Genomic DNA, 18,570 nt, shown 5'->3' with positions numbered 1-18,570 from the left:
CGGTTGGAGGTCGGGCTGAAGACGCGAATTCTAAAAAAAGAAAAGCAACAGAAAATAACCTTGACTTTAGTTTTCTCTTCTAACAACCCATCTCTTACCGCAAAAAGGTTTTTGAAGGAAGACTTTACCAGCACAAAAACATTCAGAGTTCTCCTTATAGTGTCAGCTTAAAGAATTTCAAGGCCACGCGATAACGAAGACTGCGCTTGCGCAGAACGATGGGGAGTGGCTCACTCTTCGTCGCGGAAGACAGCGCCTAGGACGGAGCGACTAGTGTAGGACACGTAGTCCGCTCTGGCCTCCTGGAGGAGCACGTCACCCGCCTTGCCGTCGTAGTGGGCCATCACCACTCCTTCCTGTTTGAGCTGCGCAACAAAAACAAGCCCCAGGCTAGTTTGGAAAAGTACCGACGCACATCTCCGAAGTAGTATAGACACGCTACCTCACACACGTTAAAGAAGCACACTTAACGAGTACTAAAGTTGGGAAAAGAACTTTTGTGATATTTTAATTTCGCGCAAGAGCGACCCGCCGTGGTAAGCCCAGCGGCAATGGCGCGGCGCAGCTCGGTTCGAGGTCGCGAGGTTCGATCCCTGCCGGAGCAGCCAACATTTCGATGGAGCCGAAATGGAAAAGTGTTCGTGCACCCAAATTTAGGTGAAAGTTAAAGCACCCCCGGGTTGTCAAAACTCATCTGGATTCTCCCTATATGGCGTGCCTCGTACTGCGATTGTCGTTTTAACATGTCTAAACCCCATTTCTTTTTATACGAAAATTGCTTTACCTATTGCGGTGGTGCATTTGCTTTGGCGTTCAGGTGCTGAGCACAAGGTCGCAGGTTCGATATCTGACCGCGACGGCCGTATTTCCACGGGAAGCAAATGGGAAACGTGCCGCGCTTTAGATGAACGTCTAAGAGCCCCGTTATGAAAAAAAGGTGAGGCGGGCAGACAGGACACGAGAAGTGGACAACACGAAAGCCGAGTATCAGTTGATAGTCCGCGTTCGTGTTGTCCTCTTCTCTTGCGTCCTGTCTGCGCGCCTCACCTTTTTGCATAATGAATCCTTACCAACTAGCTCAGCTTTCTGTCGTTCAAAGAACCCCAGGTGGTCAAACTAAACCGGGGCTCTCCAGTACGTCTTCCCGCATTAACCCACTGTACAGTTTAGGCACGTTAAAAGCCAAAATATAATTAACGAAAGTTATCTCGCAATGCCTGGACCTGGCGTCGTCAACATTAGAGAGCATGAAAGTACAGTCCGCGCTCGCACTGTACTTTTATGCTGGCGGCGGAGCGTACAGCACTGCCTTCGCTCCGCTGCAGAGACGAATGGCCGAACGTGGGGCGCCCGCTTGAGTGTCGCTTTGTAGTCGAGATAAGAGAAATCTGAGCGGATCAGTACGTTATATAGACGCTCAGATAGAGTTGTAAATTATTGCAAAGTCATAACATAGTGCCCAATTTGCTTTGTGTGTGTGTGTGTGTCCGTGCGTGTGTGCGTGTTCGCGCGTGCGTGCGTGCGTGTGTGTGTATGTGTGTGTGTGTGTGTGTGTGTGTGTGTTAAATTAAATTATGGGGTTTTACGTGCCAAAACCTCTTTCTGATTACGTGGCACGCCGTAGTGTAGGACTCCGGAAATTTCGACCACCTGGAGTTCTTTACCGTGCGCCTAAATCTAAATACACGGGTGTTTTCGCATTTCGCCCCCATCGAAATGCGACCGCCGTGGCCGGGATTCGATCCCGCGACCTCGTACGCATTATAATAAGTTATTTAAAGTGCGCCAGCAGTTCCCAGTTATATTTTTTATATTCACATTGACGTTCAATTTACAAGAAAGGGTCACGTCAGTACTCCTCTTAATGACAGATATGTGGAGGCAAGGACAGAAACTTAAGGCACCTGGGAACTCGTGATGAATGCTGTGCGATGCGAAAACTGCCAAAAATGAAGGAAGCTCACATTAACGCTTTAGAGAACAAAACTTTACTTAGGCACAGTCACGCTTCGATTTAAGACACCATATTTTACTCAGTGTTCGACGTAACGAAGTGACTTGGATTTCCAGACACATATTCGCAGGGCCTGATACGATGAAAACCTCGAACCGACGAAACGAACTCAATGTCTCGCCCGACTTCGTGACTGTTTGGTGGAAGTGTATCAAAGATAGAAATAATATGAGCACGCCGAGTTTAATGTCGTCACTAACGACAACTGAGCAGCTATGGACGCTTCCTGCTCCAAAGAAGGCCGAACGAACTAGTTCATTGCCTACAATAAGTGTGCATACCTTTTGACTCTTGGATAGATATGGAGCTATTCGCACGAGTCCCACGAGCGTTGTCGGTTTAACGAAGTCCTCGCGTTAGCGAAATATCCCTCGTTCCCCATCAATTTCACTATATCGAGGTTCGTATGTATTGCGTAGTAAGCGTAAGCGTGAGTTTGTGTGAATCCTGAAAGAACTTTGATAGACGTCCTGCTGACTGACCAAAGCTTGGCTATTTCGGAAGCTTTCAAATGTGGCGTTCAAAATAGCACAAGCAGCTTCTCCCGCACCAAGGCCCGCGCTACACTGTGCCGAGCGATGAGCGAGATTAGTGGGAATTGTGGAGTTCCATTTTTCTTTTTTTTTGCTCGCAGCTATATGAAGCCAGTATACAATTAAGTCAGGGAAACTGAGCTATTTTACCCGTTTATTAACTTTCTCTATAACTGAAATGGAGACATAAGGTGAAAAGCTGCACGAAAGTAGATGAAAATAAAGCTTGCCACAGGTGGAAGCACCTTCCGAATCACCCGTCGTGCAGCGCTCTGTAAGGTTAAGCTATCGTGGCAGCCATATTCCCGCACGCTTTCCCGAGCGTTTGCGCATGCGTACTAGGATCTATATCGGCGGGAGCGGATTAGCCCTACCTTGCGTCAGCTTCATAATTCCTCGGCCTCGTTGTGCGTTGGCTTCGCGAGTCCACCGCTCCGCTCGCTCGCTTGCTTAACACGCGCGCACTTAAGTGCTGCACAGTAGCCCCGCTTACCATATGCACGTAGTACGGGCTGATTCCCTTCCTGGCCTCGTCGTCGTCGTCGAGGAAGACGCGGGCGTCGGGGTAGAGCTCTCGCAGGGACACCGGCACCAGGATGACGGAGGACGTGGCGTTCTCGCGCTTCGGTTGGCCCGCGGACATCCACTGGAAGGCGGACACCAGGACCAGCACGGGCAGCAGGGCGCCGAGCAGCGTCGACCGACAGCGCGTGCGGAGGAACAGCACGCGCTCCAGCATCAGCGCCACGGAGCGGGCGCAGACTCCAGGCTTCGAGCCGCGGGTGCTCACCAGGGTTGCCAGATTGGCAGCTGCGGGCGAGGGGACGCGGATGCGTCGTTGAAGCGATGCCGAGGCGGTGTCGATCGTTGGCGAAGGTTTCCGTCCGATCGCGCTATCCCGCGATAAAGCACGATAAGACACAGCGTTTGTCGATGAGAACGTGTACTACCGTGTACTAACATTCGGAGACGCGCGCGGCAGCCCGCGCGTACGTCTTTCAACAGATTCCGAGGCGGTGCCGTTGGCGAAGTTTTCCGTCCAATCGCGGTATCAGACGATGAAGCACGATACGCCACGAAACGTTTGTCGTTGAGAAGGACGAGAAGTGCTACGATGGTGCGTTCGACTTGCTGCGTGCCACGCTCCTATGGTCGCGATTTGCGAGTGTTCGAAGTCGTCTCGAGATCGGAACCAGAGAGAGCCCGCCCCCGTCCGAACATTTGGCGCCTCCCACGCCTATGCCCACTCCGAAGCGCTTAGATGAACAGTTTACAGAACTTCTTATAGAATGTTGCCATAAAGCTTGCGCGCGTTTTGACAAATTACGCAGATGTCCTCGCCATGCGTAAATATTCGAGTTCCCAAATTATGCTTTGTACGTCGTAATTTCCGTTGTTAATTTATTAGTGTTGGACGAGATTACGCTACAGTGCTTTTTTATATGTCTCTTAATTATGATCGTTTAATTCGTCAATCATGCTATTCATACGAAAACCTGTAATTCTTCCTTGTTAACGATTTGGTGAAACTGCTGTAACCTGCGTTTTATTACGTTTAGTTTGTAAAGGACGTCCAACTGCAGTCTTTCACTTCGGGACCTCCTTCTGTATATTAACATCCTGTAATTTTTATAATGATAACTATTAAACCGATTCTGGTTCTGATGTGCAGAATCCACAGGGTGGTCCACTGTTAAATGAACCGCTGTATTTTATTCAATTATCTGGTATATACTAGGGTAAAAAAGAGCACGTAGGTGGGTTTTCATATATGCAAATAAATTGTATTTGTTGTTTCGTATACATCAATAAGATACGGTTGTAAATAAACATAAACATCTCGTACAAGTTGAACGAAAAACTAAACCAGAACGTGACAAGGGGTTCAACCGCGACATGAACAGAAAAATGAGTTCCAAAAAAGAGTGGTAAAAGTACTTTGCTAACGGCTTCGAGGCAGAATTAATCGCTTATAATCACTGAAAAGTACGAATAATCTGTATAACACATACATAGCATATAACATATAACAAGTGATCGCTCATAGTCACCGAAATCTCTATTTAACCCACGCACAGTGGAAATATCTGATGCAACATGAACAGCATTGTTTAACTAGGCGCTTTATACCTTTGTCACTAGGAAATATTTGCCCCTTTATATAGGACGCTTCAACATGCCTACGATTCTGGTCTGAGTCTTGTATTATAAATCGTTGCATATATCTATAGACTTTGCGCTCTTTGGCCGGAGACGCCCTTGCGCCATTAAAACCCACCAATCTTCATCCCAAATTTCCCTATATTCCCTGCACTGTCGGCCGAGACCCTCTTTAGCGTCAGCTGCTCGCTACGCGAGTGACATAAATCAAAACCTAATTTACTATTATCGTCAAGCCGAGTTGCAGTCGTGCATTCGCAATAATTTGCCAATAACTTACCAAATTACCGTGGCACCCTACAAGAATTTCCTGCGTGGCGCCCCCCCGCCCACCACCACCCCTGGGCTACGTAACGAAAACCTCCTTCGAATTTCCCGCCCTATTTTCTCGGTGTGAGTCGCGCCAACGTCGCCAGATACCGCCACTGTTGCCACGGGTGCGGGTTCAAATTTGGTTTTGAAGACAAGCTAGGGAACGTCGACGAAAGTAAATGGGCGGCTGAAGTACGCGAGTATCTGTGCCTCAAGCGCTTGTACACAGAACGGAGGAAGAGGTCAAGAAAACTGGTAGCCAGGTGCAGGGTGATCGATAGCGCAAATAAATAACCAGAACTCATCAAACAGAGAGAGAGAGAGAAACAGTGACAGTAAATTGGATGCAAATTATGGAAACCAAACAAAAGAAGACCACGGAGATTTAAAAGAATGAGGAACAAAAGGAAATAGAAGGGGAAATCTGTGGCACGGTAACGCGAAGAGCAGTGCCTTGTTATTCGATGATCGATCTGGTCGCCTAAGGACGCAAACATACCGGAACAAACATTTACAACGAGATGAGACGTGCGTCTGCTGGAGCAAAAAATTCTGACACCACCGGGTACAATCTTATCGAATGCGAAAGTATTCACCCAGCGAGACTTCTAACTAGCGTACACCTTCCAGAAGCACTTGGATTTAAAGTGGATGGGAGCGCCAACCGGTCATCAGTCGAGATAAGCAGGAGTCGTTTAGATTGATACGACCGGATGCTTTACAGACATGGGATCTCTGCCCTGGAAATCTATAGTGAGATCTAGAAGACCTAGCGGCACTGCCTGGTATGTACTCCGAGACGAGAAGCGTGGGAGATCTATAGTGAGATCTAGTAGACCTAGCGGCATTGCCGGGAAGTCCGCGCATGTCCTCCGAGACCAGAAGCATGGTGCGCGCCGGTGTCTTCGAATTGTGCCCTCGCTTGCCGCACGCCCTGGTGTGGCATATGATACTCGGTAACCCAAGTTGGCTGAGAGGAATTCGTTGCAGACCGGCGCACACCTAATGCACAAGTGGCGCAGCTCGCAAAAGCGTAGGGTTGAGAGCGATTCACTGAAAAGCGGTACGCATCCATTTGTGTCGCAGCCTGTTAATACGTCGGCTTGCTGTCCTTCAGGAACCCTTGGGACCTGCGTTCGATACCGCTCGACATAGGGACTTTTTTTTTGTCATTATAGAGCGGCAGGTTCCCAGTGGCACATTAATTACAATTATTCCTGACACTTCGCTAGCTCAACTTGTAAATAAACTTACGCTCTGATATCATATCTATAATGAAACCCATGAATTTTGTACTGTACGTTTTTTTTTTTTTTACAGCGACGCTGTTTATGGCTAGGTTCTGGCGGATCTCGTCTCCGTGGAGAAAGACCAACGATTTTTCATACGTGGGCCGACACTGAAGATAGTGCGATGCCGGGCCGACCCACGGCGGAGGTGCAGTTCGCTATTAAGGGACCCACATTCGCAGCCTCGCTTGTCATCCTTCTTCACAGAGTGGCAGGACACTGAATTTTTTCGATCTTTCCTTTCCTGATTTATTTTGTATTTCATCCCCGGTCGTCTCATGAGATGAACCAGAAGTGCTGCGCAAGAAACAAGCGTGTCACTCGATGCTCGCACCACTCAAAAAATGACTAACCCTTCCGGAAAATGGGGGCAAGCGAAGCTCGTCCTGCGCGCACCTGACCTTCTTCCTGGTTAAGTAACCCACAGGTAATGGTGCCGGATTGCTTCCGCCTCCCGCTCACTCATCTCGGGATCTTCGCGTTGCTGTAGGATTGCCTGGGCGGCTCTAACGGCTGGATCGGCACGCGGACGGCGAGCCTTTTCACGCGCGAGTTCTCGCCGCCGCTCGTCGAAGGCTGCCCGTTCCTCGGGGGAATGCACAATGCGTGGCCGCGTCCCATCCGTTTTCCGAGACTGAACTGAACGGAAACGAAGCCCTCGAAGATCGCGGGAAACCCTTCCCTGCCCTTTCCCTCCTCGGCGGAAGCGAAACGGCGTCGATTGGTTGCGCGCGTGGCGTGAGCGCGCGCCAATGCAGCTGGAACCCTTGCCTATGACTCACGCTGAGGCGCCGGCGCAGCTGTCATCTCATCAAAATACTTTTTTCCCCACAGCTGCTCTGCTCTGGGAGCAACCGGGGTTTTCTGCGTGACTACGTCGCTACCGAAACTTGTGAGCCAATACGAGCCTCGCTTGGAAAAGAGAAGTATCGCTCCGATTAGCGTAAAACGCGTTCCAGCTTGTGTTCAAAACGCGCGCGCTCAAAACCGAAACCGGCAGTGTGGTTCGGGTATTAATGCCGGCAGCTTGGTGCGCCACAATGAATTCGGCCGCTGTGCTCTATGGGAGTGTGTCCTCACGTTCAATGTAACCCTGGTCCCTTCCTTAGTTTGCAGAAGTGGACGTATCTGCGCATCACAAGCCCTACATAAGTTCACAAGGATGGCTTGGCGTATAGTAGTGCGGCTACACACCGATTCAAAGGGGTGAACATGCAAGGCATTTATTGTGCACCTCTTTCGTTTCAGCAACCAGGGTGGCACACGGTTCCTCTAAAACATTTCTACAACTATTCGTCTTAACTGCGAAGGTGTTTCTGTCTTTGAAAACCTTGGAATTTCTTTCATAAACGAGCACAATACCTTATTTCAGAGTCTTCAAAATATATCAGCCAGTGGTGGTTGAAATCTAATTATCACCACTGTAGCGAAAAGAATCTATAGCATGGCTATCTTCTACCTACTTTCCGTTTATAAGGCTTCCGAAACGCCTCTCCTACTTAGGAAAATACTGATCTCACTGCACACCTGATTGAGTGCCTCCCGTAATTGGGAATAGCGAATACATTATATTCCCCATTGCGCACGCGAAAATCCGTCCGCGGCGTCGTGACCGGTGGATGGTACGAAAAATGACCGATGGCGCAAAGCGTAAAAAACATGTCAAAAATGCTCAAATTGACGTCACATTTCGCACGAAGGTTCCTGTAAACAAAGTAATTTAATGCACTTGAAAAATAAAACGATAAATTTCGGCTTCAGTGGGAATCGAACCCGCGTCTCCATAGTGGTAGATGGACACGCTTTCTAGACGCTAAGCGAATCCACGGTTCTGGCCGACTAAATAGGCCTAGTGGGTGAACTCCATCGCACACGTCAGGTCGCAGCCACCTGGTTGAATAAAGCCGTGGCCTGTTTCACCAAAATCACTATAACGGTTTCACATTCCCACACTTATGTAGTCCTAAGTATTTCTCACGTACTTTTCTGAAGTACCAACTACGGTAACTATGGAAGAATGAATGTATCATACACTGGGAGGTGCTTATGTGGGGCACCATGTGTGGGCATTATGCGTTACGGGTGGCGTTCCCCTGACCGCCGTACTTTACACGTACGCGCGGGAACTAAGCGTTACTTCAAGAGCCACTTCGCGGACCAGTTCAGAACCCCGTTCCACGTCTCAAGCAGCAGCGTCTGGCGTCTTCGACCAAAGGCGAAGCGTCTCAACGACAGCGTCTCAAAACGCTAGCTGTCCCTGGAGGAATGCGAGAAGGCTCCCCTATCCATCACGCGGCTTAGTTTTTTTTCCGCTGTGTTAGAGGGTAATATTTTCGGCATCAGACCATGAAAGCGGCACATGGCTAAGTTCCCATAGAAAGCTAAACGCATTAAACGTTCTTAAGATTCTCGCAGCTTGGAGCGACGCAATCGCAATAAATTGGGCGATTTCGCAGCTGTTTAAAGTTTTGCAGACGCGATCGTCACCGCGAGGTCTGCGCTTCGCGCTTGTTTTGTTTGCACTGCCCAAATTTCGCGAGAGGCCCTTTAACCAAACCCTTAAAGCACGCTTACACTAGCGTTCTTGCATTATCTTTTTCGCCCACATCGTAATGCAGCCGCCGTTTTTAGGGAATCCTACCTGCGACCTCGCACGCAACAGCAGCGCTCTAAGAGCAATGAGTGGGCTATGATGTTGCGCTGCTGAGCTCAGGGTCGCGCGTTCGACCCTCACCGCGGCGGTCGCATTTCATGGTGGCGGAATTAAAAAAGAAGCGCTCGTGTACCATGCGTTTGGTAACACGCTAAAGAACCCCGCGTGGTCAAAATTATTCCCGATTCCCCCGATACGGCGTGCCTCATAATCAGATTGCGTGGTTATGAAAGGCAAAATGCCAGATTTTAATTTATTACTATTGTCATTAAAGCCACCGACTGACCTCGATGAGCGTATCTCCCGAGACCCGAAGGCACAGAGTTAAAATCGCTTTACGAAGCGCTTCTTATTACGGAGTGGTTTAGTGTCGCGAATTATACCCGAGACATCGCACGGTGCCGGCAAAACGGTGAGCTAGAGATTCGTAGGTGCGGAACTTTGACAGCGCGTGTCGCGGTCACATCATCATCATCTTCTTCTTCTTCTTCTTCTTCTTCTTCTTCTTCTTCTTCTTCTTCTTCTTCTTCGTCGTCGTCGTCGTCGTCGTCGTCGTCGTCGTCATCATCATCATCAATGTTGTTGTTGTTTGGCATCCCCTTGGAGTCGTAGCGCCCAACTTTTGCTCTCGTAGCGACATCTGGTGGCAACATTACGAACTTGAAATACACATTGTTTGCATACCACCGTTCAGATGCTGAAAAGGAGCGCCTCCATGTACACGGAGAAAGTGGCTGTCTCGTCAAATTTCTCACGATAAACAATGTTACTGTTTGCCCAAACACACGGGACCAACATGCAACATCATGTGCTGCTGAATACAGAGACGAATGTGTAACATCACGTGGTGCGTTGGCATGTCGACGCTACATCCCATATTTTTTTGTCATCACTCGTTACTTGGAACACACGTGACGGGTGCATGCTTTTAGTGTTCTGCGACAGCACAATGTTCTAGCTCAACTAGGGTCAATTTTCTCGAAATATAAATATAATGATATCACTAAACCGTTTCCATGAAGTTCAGCCCACATCTAACTTTATATGCCGGATGATTATATTATGCAGCTGTTTCCGCGTGAATTTCGAGAAGGCTTGAAAGCAACTGGCAATACAATGTGCTATAGGCGCTTCAGGTGGATGTAAGCTTGGAATCATTATATTCAAGAATATCTGAACAATGAAAACGTGATGCAGGAAAAGCGAGACGTACGCAATTGTTGTCCCCAAGATGTCTTCTCGCTGAGGGACACGCTCGCCAGGGTCAACCTGCAGCGTATAAGTGGGATGCGTTTCAGTAGATGTATTGCCGAAGAATTCACTTTTTTTAACACTAAATAATAAGATCGGAAATACAAAAAGCGCATTCTTTAATGTTCCGATAACCCTTTAACGCAGCGCTTTCTCTCAAGGGCGGCGCCGATAGTAATGCCCTGCCTACTTCTCATTTCTGTCTTTTTCTTTCTCTCTCTTTCTCTCTCTCTCTCCTTCCGTCGTGTCCTTGAGCTAGCGCTTCCCTCGGGCTGGCTCAGTGGCCTGTCATGCTACTACGGCGAACAGCAAGCACAAAGAAGAGCCGCCCAGCAGACCGAGCGAGCCAGCCGGAGCGAGTGCCGAAACGTCGCGGTGTCCTGCTGCCACGTCACCACGTTCTGCGTCTTGACGTCACGACACACACACACGTGCATCCTGAGAAACGACGCCATCAGGACATAAGTTCATAATATAGTTCGTAGAAAAAAGCTATCACGGCGCAATACATCGCGCGCTGTGAGACTCGCCAGTAATTTTTTTTCTTCTCGCATTTCTATTGTCGAGGGCATTTCCCCTATAACGAAAAGACTTCGAAGTCGGAAATCTCGCGTCAGTACTCTTCTACGGCTTCTTTTAGTTTAGTCCGAGCATGGTATGCGGGCTAATGACGTAAGAGCGAATGCAAACGTTATAACTTGAGGTAGATGTCCTTGAGCGTGGAGGCGCTGAGTCCGATGGAGCTGATGCCAAGCTGCGCGCCGCGCCTCTCGAGGTCCAGGAACATGCGGTCGAACCCCCGCGTCACCACCGTGTGCAGAGCGATCGTCGCGGTGACGGGCGACTCTCTCAAGTAGGCGGCGTCGGGCGCGCACCTCTGTACGGCGGACAGCACCTGGTGACGCTGAAAGGGCACCGACGTGTCCTTCGCCAGGGTCATCTTGTAGCCCACGCCTGCGCAGTTACGCTACGCGTTGGGCTGTCGCTAACACGGAGCACGCTCGCAATAACCTCGAGCGAGCCTGCGTGCAAGCCGCTAATTATTCCTGCTAGTCAACCGGTCCGTGTGCTGCGCAGTACGGGTGGCGCTTGCGGGTTTGGCTAACCTTGGGTGGTAGCAGTAGTGTTGTGCTTACAGGTTCCAGTACTGGGTATTTGGGAATCATAATTACAGGCTTTGTCTCAGACTAGCGGTGATGTTTGGAACAAAGATGTGAGCACAACCAAAAACTAATGAATGTCTTTTTTTTATTTCTCCATGCCTAACGTTCTTTTCTTTTTATTTTTTTTACCCCTGAAGCAAACCACTTCAATCGAGATTTGAAAGTACTTGAAGTTGAGGTCGTAACATCCAAAATTAGTGTCACACAATTTGCTACGACAAAGAGAAAAATTGGGGCTTTGTTAAGAAAAAAAATCCGAGAAAAGCGTTTAGAAGGAAAGCACGCTTTAATATTTGCACTTCTTCTCGCGGGACATACCTTGTGTTAAAAGGCGAACCGTCCCGCATCCTACCACATCCTGTCAAACAGTTGTCTACCGCAGAGCTGATGACTGCCTGAGACAAGTTTTCTTTGGATGGACTATGCACATATGACGTCACAAACTAGCGTTGTCTAGCTTAAGCATCCCTTTCGGACTTTGGAGCTTTGAATCGACATGTCGGGAAATTGCGATATTTGCCTCAAAGAGCCGAGCAATTAGCCCCAAGCACTCTTTTTCTTCCTATCTTTGTCATCATTCCGTTCCTTCTCCACCTTTACCCAGGCTGCTCATCCATAATCATGCGTGAGACACGCGCAATACGTTACGGTGCGGTGAGCAGGCTTTCTGCTTCACTCTCAACCAATCTAAACCTGTCTCTCTAGAAGAGGCTGATTATGGATGCCAAAGAGGCCTACTTAATCGCATTAGCATCTAATCTGAATTCGCTTCGAGCAAACTTCTACGAAACCGAGAACATGACAATTGTTGAGTTGCACACGGCTACAGTGAAGGGACAACTGACACTTGCGAACAAATCGTCACCGCGTAAAATGTTTCTTTACGAACCCCGCTAATATGGCGGCAATGTTTTGTCCTCAACGAGTCACTGACCGTCGGGAGTTTTTGGATTTGGAGATGCTCATGCTTCGCTTTAAGAATCGAACGTGATGTTCAAAGATCCCCGACTGCTTCTTACGCTTCTCGACAACTGCAGCCCATGTGACCGTATTGTTTACCGGGAAACGCTGGCAGTGAGCGCTATGCACGAAGGCGGGCTTGTGGTAGAAACGCAGCCTCTTGCGTGGGCCGCGCATGCGCGGAGGCGAGCGCCATCTGGATGGTGTTACAAGGAACCGGGCGCGCCGCTCTATGAATGGTAGAAACGCTAGAAAAGGGGTCTGTGTTTGAGTTTCCGCGTAACAAAATTATGTTTTCTCGTGTATTCGAATTACAGTCAGACGCTATCATGTCTGTAGGCTGTGTGTAAGTTGTACTTCACAAGTTTCTGAAGCATTCTACTTTGAGAAATTCAATTAGTTCAGTAACGTCCTTGCGCTACACGGAGGGCCTGCGTGGTTGGGTATGCGTGGTTCGGACTGATTTTTCGTTCACAAGAAGGCCGACGCTGGACGTGGTACGCCGACGCCGGATTTTATGAGACACCGGAGGCTTAACGCTGTCGCGCTAAAACAAGCACAAGACATCAGCCTCGGAAGCGTTCTTCATATTGTGGACGTGGCATGACCGGGCCGTCAGCCTTTCAGAGCGAGACGTTGCTATTATCATCGACGACTTATGATCGATTGTAAATAAATGTCTGAAACTTACATAAGTTTATGCCAGGGTACTGGAGACTTCACTGAAAGAAAGTCTACGTGGTAGAATCACATATGTGTATGTTATAGTGAGCTACATATTTGCAGAGTAATTAAATATCTACGTATTATACAGTCAGTCGTACTACGCTTCATCGTTAAAAAATGATCCATTCGTTGGAATTACACGCGCTAGTAATTATAAGCTGCAAGCATCACTAGAAAGAACATAATTATTTCGAACTGAAACGCCCTACGTCAAACGTCCAATCAAAGACTGTAGTTTCTTCCCCAAAGCAGTCGCCCGTAACGATAAATTTCACTGGGAAGTAAAACTTAATGTAGATGCTTTAGGCAAACACAATTTTGAACTTATCGTAAGCTAAATGTTCGTTGTTTGTTGCCTGCCACCACTGTACGGAAGCGTCAAGAATAAGTCGTGCACATAAATCTGTACGCAATGACTGAAGGGGTAGGCGAAGAAATGCCAGGTTTGAGAGGAAGCAGGCAGGCGAAAAGTAATAAATCAAATAGAGAGCATACTGACGCGTATTCCCGAACTTCTCGCACCTAAAGGAGCCGTGTTTATCACGTACGAAGGGTGGAAAGAAAGTTGGCGTCGAGTTTGTCTGGAAATGGCAGAGTGGCGACATCGACATTATCGCCACGTTACTATACAGCGCGAAATTTGACGCCGTCATGTGGCATAACGGCTCAACATGACAGCGCTGCTCGTTTAAAAAAAAAGATGGTAACAAGCACGAGCGCTGGGTGCGTTTCTTGTGGGTGTTCTCGCGTGTGTCAGCCGTCTCAACGAGGAAAGGAACGGAGTGAGCCAGCCTATCGTGACGTCATGGCGCACGTGTCTTCCGGGAAATAAAGCCGCAGCGATTCTGTAGAAACGGGCATTATCGGGGATTTGCACAAAGCAGACGACGCTGATCGCACGCCGCCATTGTGAGGGATGGACACAGGCAGGCTCTAGTAGCCGGCAGCCTGTCCCATCGCGCGCTTATGCATCTTGCGCTGTTTCTCAAGCGTTCCTTCAGAAAAAAAAAATATTGATATGCCAGTTTTCTTTCTGCCGCGTATGCAAGCAGTCTGTACACCTGGACGGTTGAGGCGTTAAGAGGAAGCTTGAGCCCGGGCCCAGCTCCTACGCGGCCTATTCAAATACATGTAAAATGCAAAAACGTTTTTCTGGGGTAACCCCTGGACCGATCTTAATGAAGTTGCATTTGAGAGAAAAAACTAAATTCTAGTGACCGTTGGAAGCGGACTTTCGATTTACGACTTGAATTTTGTCTTAAAAAGTTTCAAGAATTCGGAAGTTTGAAAAAAAAGATAGAAGCACGAAATTTATAAATTATTGGCTCTGCATTAAGAACACATATCGAGGTTCTGTAAACGGCATCTATTAGATCATTCAAAACGGACAAATTTGACATGTCATTTTATATCTTACGTGAAATTGTTACGTTGGGTACAAGGGTTCTGCAAAAGCTCCATTCCCATATCACTAGATTTCTTGAGATTCACGTACAACATGTCAACTTTGTCCGCTTTAGATGGACTATTAGATGCAATTCACAGAATTTTATTATCTGTCTTCGTTGTTGAGTTACAGAGTTCTAAACATGATAGTTCCGTTTTTTGAAAATTTTCGATTTTTGCCGACATGTAATAAAAGATTGACGACCTAGCTCAAAATTTCGAAACCAACAGTCACTAGATTTTAAGTTCTCCTTTTAAATGCAACAAACCTCGTCAAATTTGGTGCAGTGGTTGCCGAGAAAAACGAATTCTCCTTGTACTTGTATTTAGATAGGAGTACTCAGGCTAGGCCGGACAGGCCGCCATTGGAATCTGAACCTGGCAACGTTTAACGTTAGAACGCTATCTAGTGAGGCGAGTCTAGCAGTGTTATTGGAGGAATTAGAGGGTAGTAAATGGGATATAATAGGGCTCAGTGAGGTTAGGAGGACAAAAGAAGCATATACAGTGCTAAAAAGCGGGCATGTACTGTGTTACAGGGGCTTAGCGGAGAGACGAGAACTAGGAGTCGGATTCCTGATTAATAAGGAAATAGCTGGGAACATACAGGAATTCTATAGCATTAACGAGAGGGTGGCAGGTCTTGTTGTGAAACTTAATAAGAGGTACAAATTGAAGGTGGTACAAGTCTATGCCCCTACATGCAGTCATGATGACCAGGAAGTCGAAAGCTTTTATGAAGACGTGGAATCGGCGATGGGTAAAGTCAAAACAAAATACACTATACTGATGGGCGACTTCAATGCCAGGGTAGGCAAGAAGCAGGCTGGAGACAAGTCAGTGGGGGAATATGGCATAGGCTCTAGGAATAGCAGAGGAGAATTATTAGTAGAGTTTGCAGAACAGAATAATATGCGGATAATGAACACCTTTTTCCGCAAGCGGGTTAGTCGAAAGTGGACGTGGAGGAGCCCGAATGGTGAGACTAGAAATGAAATCGACTTCATACTCTGCGCGAACCCTGGCATCATACAAGATGTAGACGTACTCGGCAAGGTACGCTGCAGTGACCATAGGATGGTAAGAACTCGAATTAGCCTAGACTTGAGGAGGGAACGGAAGAAACTGGTACACAAGAAGCCAATCAATGAGTTAGCGGTAAGAGGGAAACTAGAGGAATTCCGGATCAAGCTACAGAACAGGTATTCGGCTTTAACTCAGGAAGAGGACCTTAGTGTTGAAGCAATGAACGACTATCTCATGGGAACCATTAAGGAGTGCGCAATAGAAGTCGGTGGTAACTCCGTTAGACAGGAAACCAGTAAGCTATCGCAGGAGACGAAAGATCTGATCAAGAAACGCCAATGTATGAAAGCCTCTAACCCTACAGCTAGAATAGAACTGGCAGAACTTTCTAAGTTAATCAACAAGCGTAAGACAGCGGACATCAGGAACTATAATATGGATAGAATTGAACAGGCTCTCAGGAACGGAGGAAGCCTAAAAACAGTGAAGAAGAAACTAGGAATAGGCAAGAATCAGATGTGTGCGTTAAGAGACAAAGCCGGCAATATCGTTACTAATATGGATGAGATAGTTCAAGTGGCTGAGGAGTTCTATAGAGATTTATATAGTACCAGTGGCACCCACGACGATAGTGGAAGAGAGAATAGCCTAGAGGAATTCGAAACCCCACAGGTAACGCCAGAAGAAGTAAAGAAAGCCTTAGGAGCTATGCAAAGGGGGAAGGCAGCTGGGGAGGATCAGGTAACAGCAGATTTGTTGAAGGATGGTGGTCAGATTGTTCTAGAGAAACTGGCCACCCTGTATACGCAATGCCTCATAACCTCGAGCGTACCGGAATCTTGGAAGAACGCTAACATAATCCTAATCCATAAGAAAGGCGACGCCAAAGACTTGAAAAACTATAGACCGATCAGCTTACTGTCCGTTGCCTACAAAGTATTTACTAAGGTAATCGCAAATAGAATCAGGAACACCTTAGACTTCTGTCAACCAAAGGACCAGGCAGGATTCCGTAAAGGCTACTCAACAATAGACCATATTCACACTATCAATCAAGTGATAGAGAAATGTGCAGAATATAACCAACCGTTATATATAGCTTTCATTGATTACGAGAAAGCGTTTGATTCAGTCGAAACCTCAGCAGTCATGGAGGCATTACGGAATCAGGGTGTAGATGAGCCATATGTAAAGATACTGGAAGATATCTATAGCGGCTCCACAGCCACCGTAGTCCTCCACAAAGAAAGCAACAAAATCCCTATAAAGAAAGGCGTCAGACAGGGAGATACGATATCTCCAATGCTATTCACAGCATGTTTACAGGAGGTATTCAGAGGCCTGGAGTGGGAAGAATTGGGGATAAAAGTTGATGGAGAATACCTTAGCAACTTGCGATTCGCTGATGATATTGCCTTGCTTAGTAACTCAGGAGACCAATTGCAATGCATGCTCACTGACCTGGAGAGGCAAAGCAGAAGGGTGGGTCTGAAAATTAATCTGCAGAAAACTAAAGTAATGTTTAACAGGCTCGGAAGAGAACAGCAGTTTACGATAGGTAGCGAAGCACTGGAAGGGGTAAGGGACTACATCTACTTAGGGCAGGTAGTGACCACGGATCCGGATCATGAGACTGAAATAACCAGAAGAATAAGAATGGGCTGGGGTGCGTTTGGCAGGCATTCTCAAATCATGAACAGCAGGATGCCACTATCCCTCAAAAGGAAAGTGTATAACAGCTGTGTGTTACCAGTACTCACATATGGGGCAGAAACCTGGAGACTTACGAAAAGGGTTCTGCTGAAATTGAGGACGACGCAACGAGCTATGGAAAGAAGAATGATGGGTGTGACATTAAGGGATAAGAAAAGAGCAGATTGGGTGAGGCAACAAACGCGGGTAAACGACATCTTAGTTGAAATCAAGAAAAAGGAATGGGCATGGGCCGGACATGTAATGAGGAGGGAAGATAACCGATGGTCACTAAGGGTTACGGACTGGATTCCAAGGGAAGGGATGCGTAGCAGGGGGCGGCAGAAAGTTAGGTGGGCGGATGACATTAAGACGTTTGCAGGGACAACATGGCCACAATTAGTACATGACCGGGGTAGTTGGAGAAGTATGGGAGAGGCCTTTGCCCTGCAGTGGGCGTAACTAGGCTGATGATGATGACTCAGGCTAAAGCTTCCTCTTAACGTACATGGCAGATGTGCAACGTTCAATAACTCGAGCGCTAGATACGTGGCCTTGCCGTACGGAATTCGCCCGCATTTCACACTAATACAAACAGTTGAGTTCATCACATTTGATTCACTGTCATCCGAGTGCCTTTAAAAATATGTGTGCAGCACACACACATCTAGTGGTCCGGTCTTCGCACTCATGATCTATAGCATCCGTCTCAGTGATCTGCGTCGCTCGCCGAAAATCCCGGGGCCGTCGAGAGCAGCCACGATTCTTGAGCCAAGTATGAGATTCGAGGCAATGGCGGCACGCGACAAGCGAAACCGATGACATGGTCGAGCATTCCAGCGTTTGAGAGGCCACACTTTTGTTGTCCTAAATGTCCACGTGGTGCAGCTGCACCATGTTTATCGCAGCATCCAGCGCTCCCTTAATTATTTCCATCATTTACCCGTAGCTCTGCCCGACAGAATCCGCAGTGACGCAAGACTCAACAAAGACGTTGTTGCTTTTGTAGTCAAGGCTTCTCTGTCCGCGGCCGCGGCCGTAGTATGGCCAACGGCGCGTTCATGTTGTAGGCGCGGGAAACAAGCTCGGACCGTGTTATGATGCGAGCGCGCTATGCGCATGTCAGAACTCCACAGCAAACTCAATGAGCCATATCGCAGAGCGCGCGTGGCCCACAAATTGTATGCACGACGAGAACACAACGTTGCCTTGTGCTCGTGCAGGGATGCTGCTATTATGCTAAAGTTCTGTAGTAAATAATTATTTGGGTAGTTCTGACGCTCCCCAATAGTTCTTGCGGTGGTTTAAAGGGTGTGAACTTTCATGTAACGCAAAAAAAAAAGAA

At 47.8% G+C, this 18,570-nt stretch overlaps 1 protein-coding gene across 1 annotated transcript in view; it reads right to left on the bottom strand.

Moving 5' to 3' along the window:
* LOC142559282 (ATP-binding cassette sub-family A member 17-like) overlaps positions 1-11,161 on the bottom strand; it is a 36,662-nt gene extending 25,501 nt beyond the window's left edge. Inside the window, exons 1-4 of the mRNA XM_075670903.1 lie at positions 10,911-11,161; positions 10,175-10,230; positions 3,041-3,357; positions 235-365 (exon numbers count right to left, since the gene is read on the bottom strand). Coding sequence (XP_075527018.1) covers positions 235-365; positions 3,041-3,357; positions 10,175-10,230; positions 10,911-11,152 — 746 coding nt within the window. The 5' untranslated portion in view covers positions 11,153-11,161. The remainder of the gene's footprint in view (positions 1-234; positions 366-3,040; positions 3,358-10,174; positions 10,231-10,910) is intronic.
* Positions 11,162-18,570: the final 7,409 nt, after the last annotated feature.

Source organism: Dermacentor variabilis, chromosome 10 (genome assembly GCF_050947875.1).
Source record: "Dermacentor variabilis isolate Ectoservices chromosome 10, ASM5094787v1, whole genome shotgun sequence".
Classification (NCBI taxonomy): domain Eukaryota; kingdom Metazoa; phylum Arthropoda; class Arachnida; order Ixodida; family Ixodidae; genus Dermacentor; species Dermacentor variabilis.
Note: the sequence above shows the minus strand (reverse complement) of the source record. Positions and strands in the feature narration are given on the sequence as shown.